The sequence below is a fragment of the Diplotaxodon limnothrissa genome, linkage group LG3, assembly GCF_057381915.1.
Source record: "Diplotaxodon limnothrissa isolate DT_005_m linkage group LG3, D_limnothrissa_male_GT1.1, whole genome shotgun sequence".
Taxonomy (NCBI): domain Eukaryota; kingdom Metazoa; phylum Chordata; class Actinopteri; order Cichliformes; family Cichlidae; genus Diplotaxodon; species Diplotaxodon limnothrissa.
Window position 1 is genome coordinate 57,780,521 of NC_140598.1, and position 18,857 is coordinate 57,799,377.

At 47.7% G+C, this 18,857-nt stretch overlaps 1 protein-coding gene across 5 annotated transcripts in view; it reads right to left on the bottom strand.

Annotated features, from left to right (window-relative positions):
- The window catches only part of ppargc1a (peroxisome proliferator-activated receptor gamma, coactivator 1 alpha), a 35,329-nt gene that overhangs the window by 1,505 nt on the left and 14,967 nt on the right, over positions 1-18,857 (bottom strand). For 2 of the 5 annotated variants that reach the window (XM_085349638.1, XM_085349640.1), the window contains exons 3-12: positions 16,594-16,788; positions 15,399-15,524; positions 12,859-14,224; positions 11,845-11,890; positions 11,569-11,642; positions 6,216-7,440; positions 4,467-4,559; positions 3,444-3,564; positions 1,553-1,674; positions 1,068-1,219 (exon numbers count right to left, since the gene is read on the bottom strand). In XM_085349638.1, the coding sequence (XP_085205764.1) occupies positions 1,068-1,219; positions 1,553-1,674; positions 3,444-3,564; positions 4,467-4,559; positions 6,216-7,440; positions 11,569-11,642; positions 11,845-11,890; positions 12,859-14,224; positions 15,399-15,524; positions 16,594-16,788 (3,520 nt within the window). The remainder of the gene's footprint in view (positions 1-1,067; positions 1,220-1,552; positions 1,675-3,443; positions 3,565-4,466; positions 4,560-6,215; positions 7,441-11,568; positions 11,643-11,844; positions 11,891-12,858; positions 14,225-15,398; positions 15,525-16,593; positions 16,789-18,857) is intronic. The other 3 variants (XM_085349642.1, XM_085349639.1, XM_085349641.1) reach the window with 3 other exon arrangements.

Genomic DNA, 18,857 nt, shown 5'->3' on the forward strand with positions numbered 1-18,857 from the left:
CTGACCTCACATATTGCTTCCAGAGCAGTCAATACTCATCTTTCATGTTGTCTCCGAGTGGAGCAGATGATCTTTTGTGTTTGTGCAGTACTTAAAATAATGGGGCACATGCTACTTAAGTCCCAACGCTGCTTCGCTTCTCAATTGTCACCACCTTTTATCAAAGTGCATTTCTTTCCTTTTTCCACATGTCAGAAGCGGGGCATCACACCAGAAGAAGAAGAAAAAAGCCTCGATTTCACAGATAAGCTTGCATTATTTATCAAATGCGTCACTGCGGTTCGGGTTTCTGATTGAGATTCACGTGTCGGGCCAGTATAGAAGCTAAGCATGTTTACTCTGAGGAATAACTTATGTTGAATGAGTTCTGCTGTACTGCAGCTACATCCTCCACACTCTCAGCAAAGGCAGCAGATAAGCGCAGACAGAAGTAGCTGGTAGGTAGGCAGAGAGCTGCTGAGGCGGCCCCTCCCCCCAATGTAAATTATTGGCCCCTAAGTGCCACATCAAGGATCTACCTCGTTTCAGCACCACAACTGCTGGCAGCAGATGGACTTTAAAGGGAGTGGAGGGGGTGGGGAGGTTGTGGGATTTCACCTTGCTCCCACTTTCTTCTTCTTCGTCTTTTTTTCTTGTCATTCTTCTACAACATCTCGCTCCTACTAATTTCATCTAGCCCTGACTTGTCTTATTAATGAGATTCCCACACATACGTGAAAACACACAAGATCTGCTTTTAAGCTCAACAAAGTAAAAGCAAGCATCTCACGTGCACATGAGTAATGGAGTCTGCCTCGTTTTGCTTCAGATACCGAGGCTACTCGTCGGCATGTTCACAGCCCGACCTCTGAACTCTCTTTGCAATCTCGAGGCGGGAACGCCCGGCCGGACACATTCTGGGCTGTAGGAATTGCTATCAGCGCCGAGATGGGTACGTTTTGATCTGGAAGCGTCACTCAAGGCTTATTCGCCTTCCCTCCCCACGTCCCGCTGACAGTCTTGCGTGCATGCAAATGTACAGCACGACCGCAGGGGGCTGATGGAAAGAACAACAAAGCTGCACTCACCCAAGTCTGTGTAATGTGATTTGCAGAACTGCTTTTGTCCGCCGAAGCACAGCTCGAACTGGGGCTCGTTTGACCTGCGTAAGGTGTGTCCATTCTCAAGGGCGGCAAAGGCGTCACAAGTGTAGCGGTACGTGATGAAGCCAAAATTGTCCCTGGTCAGGAATAGAAAATAAACACGTCAGAGTGTTGCTGTGGGGCAACAATGACTCAACGAGGGTGGGGGTGGGGGCCTTGTCGGTCATGACCATCGTTCTATTTATATGCAAAAGACAATCAATAAAGGTGCGTCTTTCAGGCTCCACGGGCCTAAATGCAGATGAATCGGGAGACGCTCTCAGATTGCAAAAGCTCTGTATTTGTCACCGGCCTCTGCTGTAAGTTCAGCAGTTACAGTAGACCCCCCCCCCCGTACGGTATGCTAAAACAACACTAAAGCCAAGATAGGACACAGATGCACACAAAGACAGAACATCCTGAGGCCTTACCCATCGTCCCTCAAATTCACTGCGCATTCCTCTATTTCACCGAAGAGTTCAAAGCGGCGCTTCAGCTCCGTCCGGGTGCAGTCGGACCTCAGTCGCCCCACGTACACCACTCGTCTCTCCTCCTGCTCGTTAAGAGGACAGACAGCGCAGAGGGAAAGAGATTAAAAGGGGGAGTCTTGTTTTTCCTTTCCCCCTTCTCCTTTCTTCACCGAGCACCTAATGAATTGGTCTTGATCACTCCTGTGGATACTGCCGGCGACTTTGGGGGGCCCCCCCTGTTTTTGTCCCTCTTTTCCATCTGTCTGTTGTGTTCCCTCTGTGATTGGTTCAGCCTGCTTCCTCTTATCTGATTGAGTTGCAGTTTGGAAGCGCCTTCAATCTGCCTTGGCACTACAATTCCTCTTTCTCTCTGCAACTCATCAAGCAGAGGCAGAGCGATTTTTATCAAATGATGCCATGTCTTAAGTTTGGGGCTGCTTCTTCCTTTTTGTGAAGTCTAAAAATAAAGCAGTGGGAGTGACTCAGCTATATATCACAGAAGCCTGCTTCTTTCTTTCTGTTTTTCTTTCCAGCTTTCGGGAGTCCAACTCACAATACACAGCAAACTTGGCGATGTTCCCTAAATGAGAGGCCTGTTAATATTGTAAGGTTATTCATATCCAAGAGAGAGGAAGCATAAAGAGCAGCAGCAGAGCGCCTCGGGGCAAAAAAAAACAAACCTGCTCCCTGAACCTCAGAGGACGTGAGGGTCATAGTGGAATAATTCAGGAACAAACTGCGCCAGGCTGGCTTTTGAGTATTTTAATTGCAGCTGCTAATCATATAATACAGTTGAGGCCCGAGGCTATCGTGTATGACTGGTATTATTTATTTATTCATTCATTTACTTGCCATTACTGGGCAAGTCCATTGAGGCCTGTTGGAATTCTGAAAGCTGTCTTCGGGGCAGTAGTGACACGTATGGAAATCGGATGCCTGGCGCTAAACTCAAAGTTCACCTTTGCTCATTTGAGCTGCAGCTGAGGAAAGCAAGTAAAGATTAACCACGTGCGGCTGTCCTGTGCTTGGTCCCCTCTTTAATGTTGCACACTGTTTGGAGGCTAAAAATGTAGAGCGTAGTTGCTGACGGCTGATAAACAAGGCGGCCTTGGCGTGCCCGTCCCTTTGACAGCTCGAGCTTTACCGCTGGGAATCTTTCGTCTCTCCATCGCCGAGATCGTTCGAATTACTGCGCCACCTAACGTGTGCTTTATCAACGGGTGGTAGCAGCGCCATCCCGCTGGAAACCCGAGTAATTTCACACTGAGACAAGGAGAGCGGAGATAAGGGTGGAGAAACGTGATGTTCACTGAATCTGCATGATTTTTCTTTAAAGTAGATACAGGAAAAAGAAGAGATTGGAGTGGAATTAGTGGCTATTTCCTTCTTTTTATTTAAAATTAAAGATCCTCTCCTTTTTTTTTTTTTTTTGCTCTCTTAGTTTTCATCTATTTTAACATTTTTGCCCCTGTGGTGTGATTAATAAGAGTCGACAGTGTTTCCAGACGGGAGACGTTAAAAATACACAACCCAGAGATAAAGAGGAAGGGCCTGTCGCCTGAATCATTCAGGAACTCACTTTGTATGTATTCTTTCAGCACGCACACACACAGGGAGAGAGACGCACTGTGGCACATGGCACCGGGCTGGAGGGCTGTGTCATCCCAAGTAATCTGTGCATGTCTGTGGGAGGTTTTTGTGCGTTGTGCCACAGCAGTGATTACATGTGGTCTTTTATCAGCTTTGTTGCAGGAAGACCCAAAGTCAAGCATCAAACCCCACCCCCACCCCTTTCCCCCTCAAAAAAAAAGCTACAGAGGGAATGTGATGGTAGTTGTGTCAGCTGACTCACAATAGCTTTCTGCCTTTGTCTCTCTCGCTGCTCGGCCCTCTCGAACTCCTGCTTCTCGTAGTCCCGGCGGTACTCCTCCCTCTTCAGCCTCTCGTGCTGGTACTCCTCGTAGCTGTCATACCTGTGGAGACGAGGACATATTGCGAGATCACTCCCTCATCCTCTAAATTCGCCCTTCCCGTTGATGCTTATGAAGAACAATCACCAATATTTGCCGCGAGGGCTGCAAAGAGAAGGAGACGGACACGTTAATAAGATGTCTTTTTTGCCACCGCCACGATTGCGAAGCCCGCGAGTGAGGCCCGCGGGAGTGCCGGCGAGCAGCGCAGTCGGGGAGCTGAGCAGCTGCAACTGTCAGCACAACTTCACATGTCATTACTTTCTGCTTAGTTAGGGCTTCATCAAGAAGGAAAGTGCAACTTTCTCCCCCAGCCTGGAACAGTACGAGACATGTCTGTTAAGTTTTCGACTGATGAGCGACTCTCGGGCTTGTCGGGTGTCATTAGGCGCGTGGGTGCCAAATCAGCTCGGAGCACTGGGATGGTGTCAGTCTGTCTCTCTGTCTCTGTTTCAGCACAGCGTGAGTACATCTCTGCATATGAAATGGTCCCCTCTGCAGTGGCTCATGCAAAACTACAGAGGCAGTAAGTTGAATAAGTGGCATTATACAGCTGGGAGCGTCAGCTCACGGGTGCGGCACGAACGCGCATCAGTGTGATTCTTTTGTCACTCGTCTAATAAAACACGATCAATTAAACATATTTGCCCTGCATGTTTGTCACCTCCCCCCCCCATCCCCCAACCCGTTGGGACAGGATGTGGAAAGGCATTCACAAAGAACTCAAAGGATTTCTGAGCGGTGACAGCAAAAAGTGGTGTTGTGCTTTCATGCACGCCATTAAGAAATCTTAAGAAGAAAAAACACACAGAAAAACCAAACATTTGTCGTGACCCGAAGCGTGTAACTAAAAGTTTTAAGCACATGACAAATTGAAGGTTAAATGATTCATTTAAAACAATCACCTTGGCCTGCGGCTCAGAGGAGATCGAGGCTGGGGGTGGGGGCTCTTGTGATTCCTGGAACGAAAAGCATTCAAATCTGTGCTGTGACGAGACCTGAAGGGAAAAATAAAGTTAAAAGTCACTTTTTTTGCAAAAACAAAGGAAACGCGTTCATACTGTTGCAAACGTGTGACATTTGGTTAATTTGCTTTTGGCTTTAAGAACTAAATTAACCTCTTAGATATGCACAGGGCATCGTCTCCTCTCCTTGTGCTGACCTAACACAACCCTCGGAAAATGTGCTTGATTTGCTGCAGGATTTTTATACGCATCTGCGCTAGCATACGTGCACGTGCTATCTATGTTGTATGAAGACGTGGTCAATACTTATGGCCTTAGTGGCCTCACTGTAGAGCTAGTTCCCCTACACTGCTCGAGCTTCTGATGCTTAAATATTTAAGTGCTGCTGAAGAAGGAAGACCTGAATAATGGAAGGAGAGAAGTTTGGGAAGCTCAGTGTAGCAAAGGAATGCCAGTTTGGAAAGATCAAGGATCTTATGCTGCGAAATCTTAAAACAGTGAGGAGGGATTTAGAGAATTATTTCCCTGAAATTCTGTTTATCTTCTCCTGCGTGGAGCTATAACAAGCTTACTGCTCTGTCACGTTCAAACTCCAATCCCTATGCAGCGTTTTCAGAAAGCTTGTCAGTGTCAGATTTTGATGCAACGCCTTGAGACTATTACTGTATAATTTGTGAGCGAGAGCGAAGAACAAGGGCCCGAATAGAATAAAGTGATTCTATTGGCTCCGCGGAGTAAACTGACCTTTCAGTAATCATGCAAACAAACTGAGTCACAGCGGTGGAGTCGTACACTGGGAGTCACTCAATGAGCCGCTCCTGACAAACTGAATTTATTCACATCCCTCTCGGTTACTCCAGTTTGCCTCTGTTCTTTCACCAAAAGAACCCAACCAGAATCCCCCTCGGCTCTGATCAAAGGGAAGCATGGGAAATGTAGTTCTCCCAGAAAGCTATGATGATAGGAGTCTTTTTTAGAGAGGGGTTTGGAGACTATATTCCCACAGACTGGTTCTCGCTTTCATCTCTGGGGATGTAAAAGACGAGGGTTTGCCACTCAGTAAAAACAACAGCTGCCGCTTAAAACAATAGCCCGAGCATCAAACAAAAAACGGGAGCATGCAAGGGAGTGAGTGAGAAGGGGTGGGTGGGTGAGAGTGTTAGAAAGACACTCAAATAAAACTCCCTGCCTAGAGATGAAAACTCACACTGTTCAAAAGTCCAGTGCCTCTGGCACTTTTCATGTTCTGTTTTTTTTCTCTTTTGTCCTTTGTCTGTTAGTTTAGGGGGGGGACCATTCAACTAATCTTTTTCCCCCATTGTCAGCTCAGATCTAAGTGTCACCTGGCATAAAGGCATCATCTGAGTCGTGTAACAACTGCAATATGGTTAGAATCTATTCCATCACAGAATAGCAGGAGGTGAAGAAATCCTAAAAAGGCCAGGTCACGGTCTATCAGAGGCAGTTTTTTAAATATTCTGAGTCAAAATCACATGCGAAAAGGGAGAGTTGAAGGGCGTGACCATGTTGTTTTAAAAATGGGCATACAAGGTGGTGTAAACATTTCTGAGAAGTGGTTTCCTGCTTGCTATGAGTCCTGTTTAAACTGCATAACTTTGAGGTGGAGCAGCCAAGTGAAAGAACAAAAAAGGGAGAAGGGGGAGTCTGGGGAAGAGACCGATAACTTACCAGGAGGACGGGCGTCTGTCGGGTGAGCTGGAGAGAGAGCGCCTGCGGTATCGTGAAGAGGAGCTGCGGGACCCAGACTGGGAACGGGAACGAGAGCGGGACCCGCTGCCGGCCCAGCAGGAAGGTCTGCTGGGTGACAGGAGCAGGGAGGAAGGTGGAGAGACAGAGCCTCGTGAAGGGGAGCAGCTGGATGGTGGGGAAGAAGAGGGAGAGCAGGGGGCGCAGTCAAAGAGTAGATCCAGAGGGGTGCCCTCCCATGGAAAGAGGAATCGACTTTCACGGCTCTCGTCCAGCTCTAGTTCGTCGTGAAAGGCCAGAAACCCCGGGTGAAGGTAGCTGGAGGCAGGCAGCCTCTGGGGGTAGCAGTCATTCTCTCCCCCCTCGAGGGACTGAGGAGCTGTAGCATTGTTCGTTTTGCTGCTTGATTCTTTCTCCTGGCTACCCGGGCTGTAGAGGGCTTGCAAAGGGTAGCCAAAGTGCTTGTTAAGTTCTGCTCGGATTTCCTGGTCGCACAGGAGCTTTCGGCTGGTGGCGCAAAGATTGTGTTGGTCCCTGTCAATAGTGGCCTCTTGTGAGGGGATCTGAGCGGTTTGTCTGAGGGCGTGCTCCCCTAACCCCCGAACCTGGCCCGCCTCTCCATCCACAGACCCAAAATTCTGCTGTTTAGCCAAAAAACCAGGTGAAGCTGATGATGGAGGAAATGATGAAGATGACGGTGGCATGGCTGAATCCTTAAATTCCACATGCCTGCTCTCCACTTTGCCTTCAGCAGGCACTGGAGCATCAGTGGCACCTGAGGTGAATGTCATTTTCACAGCTGTGGTTGTGGTAACAGTGGCTGAGCCCCCATCCTTCTTATTACCAGCTGTTGCCTGGCAATAGTCATGGTCGCTGTAGTTACGGGGCGTTGCCCGCTTAGTGTTGCCGGTGCTGCGATACTCCTCAAGGCCGCCCCCCACTGCGTGTTGAGTGACGGAGTAAGGGAGGGTGGTGGTTGCTTTGCTCAGTTGGGCGTAAAGCTCAGTCTGTTCAGGACCCTTCCTGGTGGGGCCCCTGCCTGAGGCACCTGGGGCCGGGGCCAGAGCGCCGGGGCCCAACTCACTCAGCCTGGCTCTTTTGCATGCCAAGGCCGAGGAGGAACATGAAGACAACTTGGTTTTGAGAGATGCTTTGAAAGGATTCTCTTGACTGGCTTTGTGTGGGGGCGTGGTAGGTGGTGTCAAACCTGCGAGGGGAGGAAGAGACACAGGTTGGGTTGGGAACAGTAAAATGAAAATGGAATCATAACGCAAACCTCCCCACCTAGCCCCTCCCTCCTCTGCCTCCTCGCCCACACTCCTCTATAAACTCCCGGGTCAGTTTATGGACAGTGGACACAGATACATGGCTGATTAAAATATTCACTTTCCCTCGGCCTAATCCTATTTTATTGCAATCTTGACAGATTAATGTAATGCTTGGTGTAACTTGATATGGCTGCACTGTAATACGGATGACTTGCCATTCTCTACCTCGCTGACCTTGAAAAGATCCCTTTTCGTGGAAAAAGAAAAAAGAAAAAAATATAACCCCGGAAAGGACAAACGTAATGCATCTGATAGCAGGCAGGAAAAAAATTAAAGTGAATGTATCATATCCCTGCCCGCTTCATAGAAACGTCTGGTTTCATTCCGATGAATTGGTCGCCGTCCCGCGCCAAGACCCTTTTGCATGTGTGTGTGTGTAGTCTCAAAGAACAATTGTGTGTGTGACGCAGTGCATGTTTAAAGATTAGCCAGCACCATCCACATTTTCTGTAAGAAGAGAACTGGATGTCACCGCTCTTAATGTTGCCTTAGCAAGCCTGGTGGTGGATCACTGGAAGCACTGGGAATAGGTTAACATTCCTTTCAGATGTCATGTCCCTATTGGATGTGCCCCCCGCCTCCTCTTGCTTCCCTCTCCCTCACAGATTTACAACCAGACAGATGGCAGTTATATGGTAAGTCCTGAGATGAGCCCACTTTATAGCATTGTTAATGCACTCACACAAACAGCCGACACCATTACTCTCGTTCTCCCCTTTCCTCCTCTTCCTCGTCGATCGCCCCCTTTTCGCTTTAGTTCGAGTCTGCCGTTCCGCCCTGTTCTCTCTTCCCGTCTGCCACCTTCCACCAGATCAATCTCTCCTTCTCCGGCTCTGTCTCCCTGCATCTTTTCCTGTTTTTATCTTCCGCAGAACAAATGTGCCCACACACGCAGGCACACTCATCGCTAACAGACTCTCACTGGAGTCAAACTCAGGCACTTTGAAACACCTACGCTCTCCCCTCTTCTTTGCCATTCTTATAATGCAGATCATTCTTCCCTTGCTGGCGAATTGCACCAAATGACAGCTATTAGTATCAAATCCCGTGTTAGGATGTGCACCGGAAAGACAGCCTGGCAACGAGCGTGTGGGATCGCAAAACATAAATGTGCATGTTTCGGCTGTGTTTGGAAGGCCTGATCCACCAGCTTATCATCCTACTTATTATCTGGATGTGCCTATAAGTAGGACTGCAAGCGCCCACTCCCCTTCCTCCCTTCCTTTCCTTCTCCCTTCTCGCTCTCCTCTGTCTCGTTCTCTCGCTCACTTCCCCCCAATCCTCTTCCCCAGTCATGATAGCGAGACAGACATATATTTGCATTATGCCAATTAAATGAGCTTTGGAAATGAGAAAGGAGAGACGCAGAGAGGGAGAGTGGATGCTACACAATGCCTGAAGAACTTCTGTTTCACCAATCAAACGCCATCTGTCCAAAACAACGTACGCACGGGGTCATAAACTAGGAGCCATTAGCGATAGGCGGAAATAAATCAGACTTAGATAAAAATGTGCCTCTCAGTCAAACTTGCTAGTGATGGATGATCTGCAGGTGTGAGCACCAATCATGCGGGGCCCGGAGAGAAAGCAGTGGCGCAGCGATCGAGGCAGAAAGAGGCAAGGTTTTGGGATTTTTGGTTTTTTTTTTTTTATAGTTCTATTTTCTCGTCCAGCTGCAAATTGTGAAGGGACCTCGGAGCGAACAACAACTCCAGGCTTAAAGAGTTGATCCGGCAGTAAGCTAGGCAAATAACAACACACAGACCACCTCTGTGTCATGAGATACAGTAATTAAAGACAACACAGCAGTACAGGGTAAATCTATTAGCTTGATAGAGATTAGGTCTGAACAGTCAGATCCCGGGGGGGTGCTCACCGTACCTCTCCGAGAAGGGTCAAGAAAACATGCAGTCAAACAGTCCAAACCTCGCTATTAATAACTACTAATCATCATTCGAGTAGGTACAAAGTGTACAAGTCCTCACAGTTAAATTTATCTTTCTTTTAATGAGTGGTTACTACTACTACAACTCATCAAAAAGGCATAAAGTAATAAACTACTGGAAGCAAGTCAAGGAAAATTCCACCAGCGCATGGTCGACTTGCCCTGGGAGTAGAAGGTGGGACCGCCCACCTGGTAGACTGCCATTTGATTATCAGTAACACCACCCTTTATCTCTATTGTAGTGGGATGATTCTCTAAATCTACGAAGGAACGTGTAAGTCCGAACCTAAAAGCTGACAACTCTGCTTACTGGGATCTATATCCATCTGGCTCGTACAGCGCTGAGACTCAAAAGCTAATTTCTAAGTGAGAAAGGCGCTCAGCAGCCCAGAGCTTTCTGGACTAATGACTTTCCTGCTAATATTCAATCCTACATTTTCCACAGAACGGGTTTAAGTCAGGTGAAAGGCTTTATTTGACCGTGCTTATAAAATGGATGTGTTGGAAAAGAACAGATGGCTTAGATTTGGCCACAGGTCAACAGACTCGCCCACGTGCAGTAAAAGCGGAAGAAATATTAACTGCGTTTGATTGCCACAGAGATTAAGGGGCATTGCTCTTTCCAATCTTTAGGTCTCAACAGACATCCCCCCTCTGACCCTGAAAGCTTATCTACATAAATGGGTTAAACAGCACTTCAGCCAAACTGAGAAGGACAGGGGGATACCTCTGGAGGTTTGCTTTTCCACCCCCACAGGAGCTAAGTAGAAGACAGGGGGTATTATGAGGACCATTTCCCTTGCTAGTAAATAAATAGACAAAAGGGCCAGGGCTGCTATTTTGTTTTATTGACCTTAGGTAATTAATTGTAAGAAAACGTGGTAATTACTAACATCATTGACATAAAGAGTGAAAGAAATGGATGACCTGCAATACTGCAGCTTTTCCCCTCACATTTTCATCCCTTTTGTCTTTTAAATACCAATTACATATAGTTTTTTTTTCTAATTTAGCTGAGCATAACTCAATAACACGAAAGGATGAAGTGACTGATAATGAAGAAATATCCCCAGTCTGGCAACATCTACGCCTCTGCCTGTGTCTACAGGGAATTTGAGTAAGGAAGGCGCTGATCATACAGGCAAAACTCAATTACACAGCAAAACCCAATGAAAACAGCAGCCATCTGAATTTTCCCTGCCACGTGTAGGCTAAAGCTCCTTTTACTCATACACTGCTTTCCATTTAATTTGACCATGTATGAACATGTTGGTTTCATGTATGAATGAGCCTCCTGGTCCCATTACTGCAAAGGTGATCTTTCAAGTTTGGACCTCATACACATTCACGCGTCGCTTTCACGACTGCAAAACGCCCCCCGTGAATTGCTCAGCTCAGTAAAACATGACTGTTAAGGAGAACCAGTTGAACAGCACAGGAATAAAATTAACGCGTGCGTAACAACAGCTCTCGCTCGCTGAGCCCGCGTGATTGGGGCAGGGGCAGCTTTCTCAGCAGCACCGTGCAGCGCGCGAAGACCCTGCTCTTTGCAAAGTTTTCAAACACCTGACTATACTTCACTCGTGTCCATGCGGACGTGCGCAACGATTCCTTTGCACTTCTTTGTCACTGTCGCGGTTATGTCTGAATGAGCTTTAATGCAGCCGTGACCTACGTCTAAATGACAGGATGCCATTACTTGAACAGATTGATGAAGCCAGCATAGTTGTGTATTCTGCGCCTGGAGAGGGCTTGAGTGAGCTGTCAGTCAGACAGCATTAGGATCTGATGGAAGGAAAGGTATATTAACTCTTCACTAACAAACCAGTGGGCGTGGTAGGGGAATGGGAGGAGTTTGCTAATAAAAGCCGAGGAGATTGGAAGACCTAATCAATACTTAGGCGCATAAAATTGATCTCCTTATGTCTTCACCTTGAACTCTGAACTGTGATGGAACTATCAAGGCTCCCGAAAGGAATGAACCCATTACTGCCTACCACAGCTATAAGTACTCGGCCGGTCATTTAAAAAGAATTTACATTGTCAGAAAAAGTCTGCTTACCTGGGGTTCCAGCAATCTCCACACTTAATGTGCGTTCAGTGGTTTTGTTCTCAAACGGTGATCCCTTGTAGTCACTGGAAGACAAAATAAAACGTAGAACGTCTTACTTCACAGGTGAAAGTAAGACTAAAGAAAGATGTAATGGAAATGAATCACAAAAATGCCTCAGGTTGGATTCTAGTCTATATAGCTTTCTTTGATTTTGTCTTTTTTCTGTAGTTTCCATGTTGCCTTTTTTTTTGCCTAGAATAATGTGGAAAAACTTCTCACACTTACTTTGGAGACTCTGGGGTCAAAGGAAGTGGCAAGGTGGTTGGTTTGGCTGCAGAACACAAAGGAGCATGGGTAATTATTGATCTAAGTATAACACTCATGGTAGAAGAGAACAGATCCACAAGTCTGCAACAATTAATCCCAAATTGGCTCAACAAATGCAAATATTACTACGAAAAAAGAAATAAAAAAAACACCCATTTCTAGTTAGAAAGCCTTACTATGGACACTATTGTACAGAGTATATCTTTTTTTAGATTGACCCCATTTAAAAAATTTATTCTCTTAGGATAGACTGTTCACTCTGTGAGGCAGGATGAAGTGATGGTACGTGTTTCACAGGTGTCTAGACACAGACACCACGCTCAAGACAACAAACAGATCGAAATGGAAAAAGACATACAGAGAGAGAGACGATGCCACAAACAAGACACATGACTGTGGGTGAGCCCCTCCCTAGACAATAAAGTCATAATCGCATGCACCAACAGCAGAGGAGGGGGGAGAAAAGAAAAACAAAAAGAAGCAAGAAAGGAGAGTCAAGGAAGCTTGTGCAGTTGCCCGAGGCTCTGGCCGGCTTGTGCTCCAGCTAAGAGAAGTGTGGCTTTAGTAGCGCGATTCTAGAGAGCAGCACCGGGGCTCTGAGTCTAAATGTACATATTCAGCACACTCAGCTCAATCAGCCAAAGATGATTCAAGGATTGGCTTTGCGAATACAAGACGTACAGTAGCAAGACATGGCTCACCCCTTTTCCCACCCCCTCCTTTGTTTTTTCAAAGACAAAAAAAACCCCCACTCATTTTTGAAAATTGAAAAGAGTGCCTCTGCGACTAGCAAAAAGCATTGGCGAGCAGGCTGTTTTGCTGTCATTGTTGTTGATGCCCTAACAATGACTTGTTAGATTCAAATTAGGACAGGGGGTTAGTCGTGAAATCAAACCGGGAAGTGGTTAGAGCAAGAGAGGGAGAAAAGAGAGCAGAGATAAGGCCAGTGGGGGGGATGCAGTTCATGATTACCTAACAATGGGTGGCCCTGGTCATCGGGGTGCTCGCTGAGTGCCTGCATGTGTGGGTGCCCTTGCCCTTGTATGATGCAGGGAGGGGTGGGCTCTGCAATGCTAGTATCTGGGAGGAGTGGGCTCGGTGGGCCCTGTGAGAGCACCGCTGCGGGGCTGCCCATGACATGGTCATCATCATCATCATCACCATCAACAACAACACCATCATTATCATCATCATCATCATCATCATGGTTAACATCCTCCCTGTAGCCCCCCTGGCTTGGCCACCCCAGATCTAGTCCAAAGGCCATGTCTAGCCCTGGATCTGGCTGGTTAACCCAGCTCTCTAGGTCAAAGGTGAGAGGTGACAACAGGGGCCTTGAATCAGGCTCCTCAGCTTGATTTACTCCCTTGTTTCTATCATCAGTGGTCCCTCTGAGCTCCTTCTCCTCCTTAACCTTAGAAAAAGCCCGGGCTGGACTCTCAGACCTCGCTGCTAATTTGCTCTTACTGCTCCGTAAAGGGGTAATGGGAGTATGCGGGAGGACACGGGCCTGATACTGAGCGGGCCTGTTTTTGGAGGTGAGCAGCTGGCTAAGTAATGGGTGCCCCGGCTTCTCGTCTCTTTTCTTTATAGTCACTGTGATGTGCCTATGTGGCGCACGGCTGGCACTGTTACTGTTGCTACGGCCTTGCCTACCAAAGCCCTCACTAGCCTGAGTGGCGCCTGCAGCCTCTCGGCAATGCTCACAGCTGTGACTCGCCTCTCGGGGAGGGAGGGAATAAGAGTGCATATACCTAATAAACCTAGCGGCAGCCAGGCGGCCCGCATCGCCTGGCGGCCTTCCTTCTTCACTGGGCGGCCCGTGCTCCAGTTTGGGGCGGGCATGGCCGCAGGCGGAGCTTCTGTGGCCAACAGGGATAGTAGCACCCTCCGACTCCTCAAACCCGTCATCGTGAGCGCAACGCTGCCACTTCCCAGCCCCAAGACCAGCCATACTACACTCGCCTCCAGCCCGGCTCTCACCTCGCTGGTGATGCTGCTGTGGCGGCTGCTGCTGCTGCTGTTGATGAGACGGCACAGCCGGCTTCTTCTTGGAGGTGGTAGAGGAAGAGGAGGAAGAGGTGGAGGAGAGGGAGGAGAACGAGGAAGTGGATGACGAGGACGGTGAAGAGGAGGAAGAAGAGGCACCGAGACCCATGCCACTCTTGTCCCTGCTACTAGCACCCCCCCAGGCGCTCTTGGCTTCGCTGGCTTTGGCGTGGAGGAGGATGTCATCGGTGGCGGTTAGGTATTTCAGCAGCTCGGTGCAGGGCCGCCTCACCGGGCGGTTCTGTTGGCTGGAGCCCCCTCTTGCTTTGCCGTTCCAGGGGCTCTCCATCTGCGGAGGGACGAGCAGAGAGAGAGCGAATGACTTAGTTAGCTCCAATAAAAAGTTTTGCACAGTGCAGCTGATCTAGTTGCGAGAAATGTTAAGTATTTTATTTGGAAAAAAAACAAAAGTAGAAAAGAGACGGAGGCATGGCGAGCCTAAGAGTGTGACTCAAACAGCTCGAGCGCAGTGGTTGCCCAACTGTCTAGGAGGCGATGGTGGGAGTGCTGTCCGCCCATCATTTTAATTGCGTGGCCCCCCGAGCGCCACCGCGCCACTCTGTACGCACACCACGTCCTCCGGGAGTCCTCATTCGCTCTGCTCCAGAAACGGATGACTCAAAGACACAGTATGAAAATAGACTCTGTGAAGAAGGGTTGACGCACTGCATGTGCAAACACGGTACGCAGAGCTAACATATGTCTGCGCCGCATTCACCACACAGTGAGATACAGATGTTCTTTACATTGTGATGATTTTGTGCATGCGTTAAGGCATAACAAATGCAGATTTCAGACAGTCCTACCGAGCAAGAGAACACAATTAAGTGCTATATGCTGATATGACACTGAATGCACAGTATGCCACATTCTGGCGTGAAATCCAAACGGGCGAGAGTGAAATAATCCCATTTTTTCATTTAGCAGAATTCACAAAACCTGTGATACTTACGCTGACTAAAATTAAATCTTAATCAAACCCACCCCTATAGAAAAACACTCTCTTCAGAGCCATCTAATGAGTACATCAAGTCTGATATTTTGATCTTGTCGTCTCAAGGCATCAATCTCGCCGCAAGAGCGCCTGTCGCTGCTTTTTTTTTTTTCTTTCTTCTTTTTTCCCGTCCTCCAACAGGCACCATACCAAGGCGGATAAGTGGTGGAGCTAATGAGACAACGGTGCCGACGCCTCGCCTGGAAAGCCCAACAGCAATCAGCCTGTTTTCATTACGAGATGGCCCCCTGGGACAGTAGACTGCTAGAGCAGAAGTCTAACATCTTCTAAAGGCGGCCACCAAAACAGGCAAAAAAAAAAAAAAAAAGTGAGAAGGAGGGAGGGTGAGCAAGTAGCGAGAGAGAGCAAGAAAAGAGTGAGAGAGATAAACAAACACAAACAGGAAAAAAAGTGTGTGCACGGGAGTGAAATCAACAACGTGTGCGTGTGTGTGTGTGTGACTCCCTACCTTGACGACGGCAGGTGGTGGTCTGATCCGGTGGTTGCTGCTGGCTGCATGGTTCTGTGCCTTGCCACCTGTGTATTGATTATAGCTGAGCTGGGAGTTTGCGGGTGCCAGAAGGAGTTTCTTCAGCTGCGAATGGACCCAAACAGAACCAGAAAGGTGGGAGAGGAAGAAGGAGGAGGAGGAGGAGCGGGGAGTCAGCGTGGGTTATGCAAATGGCACCTTTTAATTCAATTCGACTTTATTTAAACAGTGCCAGTTTACGGCGGCAGTCATTTCAGAGCACTTTACATTGTAAGGTAAAAGATTTACAATGGCAGCCTTTCAGTTGCTTTCATTTTTTAACTCTGCAGTTAAAAAAAAGACTTCTTTTTTTTAACTTAAGTGCATGCTACGTGACATGAAAAGTCAAGCCTCTTTTTTTTTCCAGTGCAGGTGTTTTTGTGTACACACCACTAGGCTTCTCTAATGTGATTGAATAAACACGCTCAGGCATTTGGCTAAAGGTCATTTGGAAGGGACCAGCATGGAATAAAATGGACTACAATGTCACATAACATAACGTTTTAGGTCAAAGCCTATAAGCTAGAGAAAAACCCAGATGGCACGGATGTGTGTAAAAATAACAGCACCAAGGTAGGCCGAGTTCTTATTTGTGGTGGTGGGGGTGTTTGCCAAAAGAGATGACACAGGGGGATTAGCCGAGACCCTGCTGAGAGCAGACGAGATGAGATAGATTTCCTTTTCCCCCCGACTTTCATTACGTCCCGGCTTGATTTCAGGGCCCGTGGCACTGTGTCAGCCGCAGTTGTCCCCAACCACAGCGTTCGTATCACTGAACTGGCGCCACGATAGCGCTGTTATGTAATTAGCGCTGAGCAGCAAACACACTGATCCTTTCCACTCATTTCCCTCCTACTTGCATCTGCATCCCTGCTTGCTGCGACTGCACATAAATGAACACATTGTGGCAAATACGGAGTGTGAAGTCAGGCAAACGTCACACAGACAAATGACCGCTACTGGGGTTCTGGTCTTGTTGAGAAGTCTTATCTGATGTGTGCTTTGGACTGCCAAAAACACAGCGTACGTGTGAGTACGTGCGAGACCGGAGATCAGGTCTCGGGTATAACTCATGTCTGAACTGTAGGATGGTGCTGGTGTGAGAATCGTGATAAGGAAGAGCTGTAGCTGTTACCAGGGAAGGCTCCTCGGGCTCTGGGGTGCGCGGTGAGCCGTCGGGAGAGGAGGGACAGCTCTGGTCACTGGCATTGGTCACGTCCCCATCTGCCAGGGCCTCAAACGAAGGCAATCCGTCCTCATCCACCGGGATGCTGTCCAGGGTCTCTGTAAGCACTGCCAGCAAGTTGGCCTCATTTTCTTCATCTATCTTCTTAGGAGGGGGGGGGGTAGAGGGGTGGAGAGGGGGGGGGGGGGGGTAGGGGGGTGGAGAGGGGGGAAGACAGAGACAAAAAAGAGAGGGGGGGGGGAATGGGACATTTTAGTCAGAAGAAGAAGTTGCATCCCTTTTTCTTTATTTCGGGGAAGTAAAGGTGGTGGTTGGCTTTCATTGTTAATATAGAAAACATTTGTTTTTTCTCGTTTTTTTTATTTTTATTTTTGTGCAGCAGCTGAGCTCACTGCGTTCTGGCAGCCTTTTTTACAAAAACACTAAAAACCCAAACAAAATTTGCCTCATGTGCATGTGAGTCAAGCCTGTCACTCATATTTTAAGCGAACAGCTTACTGGACCAAAATAATATCTCCCCCAAGAAACCCATTACCAACGCTGACAAGTAGCAAGTATCTGGGGGAAGACAGCAATGGGTTGGGGCAGGCTGTGGTATGGAGGGGTTTATGGTGTGTGTGTGTGTGTGTGGGTGTGTGTGTGTGTGTGGGTGGGTGGGTGGGGGGGGATAAAAGGAAACAATGCGCAGAAGTTCGCTCTTCTCTCTCTTCAGCCCACAGCTTCGAGAGTCGTCGCTTGCCGACAAGATGTTTGCGAGCGGCCCTCAGATAAGGAGAAATTACGACTCGCCAAAGCTAAATAAATCTGATTTATTTAAAATTGCTGGTGTGACAGGCTGACATTCACAATGGGAGGGAACTCAGCTTCAACACTTTGCTATAAATAAAGCTTGTTTTTGCTACTCGGACCCCTTTTTTGAAGTGCAGGAGAAGTTGTGCGCTCGCAGCTTATAAATGTGTGAGGAGTAAAGACAGAGAGATGAATGTATGGAGAAGGCCTTGAGATGGGGAGGGTGAGGTGTGAGCTGCCAGCTATTGACCGGGGATAATAACGGCATGCGTGTCGGGAAAAAAAAGACAGAAAAACAAAGAAAAAGGAGAACGTATATAGATCAATGTTAAGACTGAGAGTAATGCAGCTCACTTGACAAAGGGGAGCGTGTGAGTCCATGTGAGGAACGACTGTGTCTTTTCTCTCGCTCGCTCTCTTTTGCATTGACAAGTGACGACAGGAACTTAAGGTTCCAAGGCCATAAAAACCCCACGGGGCTTCGGGACAGCAGAGAGATAAACAGCCTCATCACCCTGGGACGTTCTGTGGCCAGCCCAACAAGAGCAAATCCCTTCAAGCACACGATAGGATTCACGTGGCTCGGCGATGGCACACGGCCATCATTACGCCTCTCAGATATCCACGCTGTTCCTCAGAAAAATCCCACATGCGCACGCTTCTATCTACCCTCACTTATTTAACACAATTACACACACAGCATGGATGCCGCTGTTTTGGATCTGCCGCCGAGATAGCGGCCATTTTAATGCCTCAACCCCCACCCTCCCCTCCTCCAATTTTCATTTACAGATGACACAGATATCTTGGACGTTCACTTAGCTAGCTAACAGTGAGGAAAACGTTAATCTGATGTTTATTGAGTAGATTTTCTCCTAACAACACGAACACTCAGTCATTATTAAAAAATGATAAAGGGGACATATTTCACAGAGATAACGCGGCGTAGGCTGGGGCTGTGCTGCATTGGCAAGCACATGCTTTGCAGGAAATTGCTCTGTATGAGGTGGCGTGCTGTTTAATTACTTTCAAGAAGCTTCAAAATCCACTGTGCTGGAACCCCCGCGCTATTGAAATGCTCACCGTTTTCCAGCATCCCAAGTTATTACCTGAGCACTAAGCGGATAGGTATTAACTGCTGATAAAGCCGGAGCCTTGGCTTAACCCAAACGCACATCCTAGCATGAGAAATTAAAATTTAGGAGCAATTTCAGATGATCAAAACCGAGTCTTTAATGAACTGGCCTTCTGGTTAGGCACTCATTAACCATTCAATCAATGCTCCGTTTAAGGCGTGGCTTTATTTGCCTCGCAAGAGTGACTTTAAACCAATAAATCTATATTGGGAAGAAAGTGCATTACATTAAATGTTGGGAGAGCTGTGCAGGCTTTGTTATGTCATGGTTTGAAAGGGATTGGGGCAT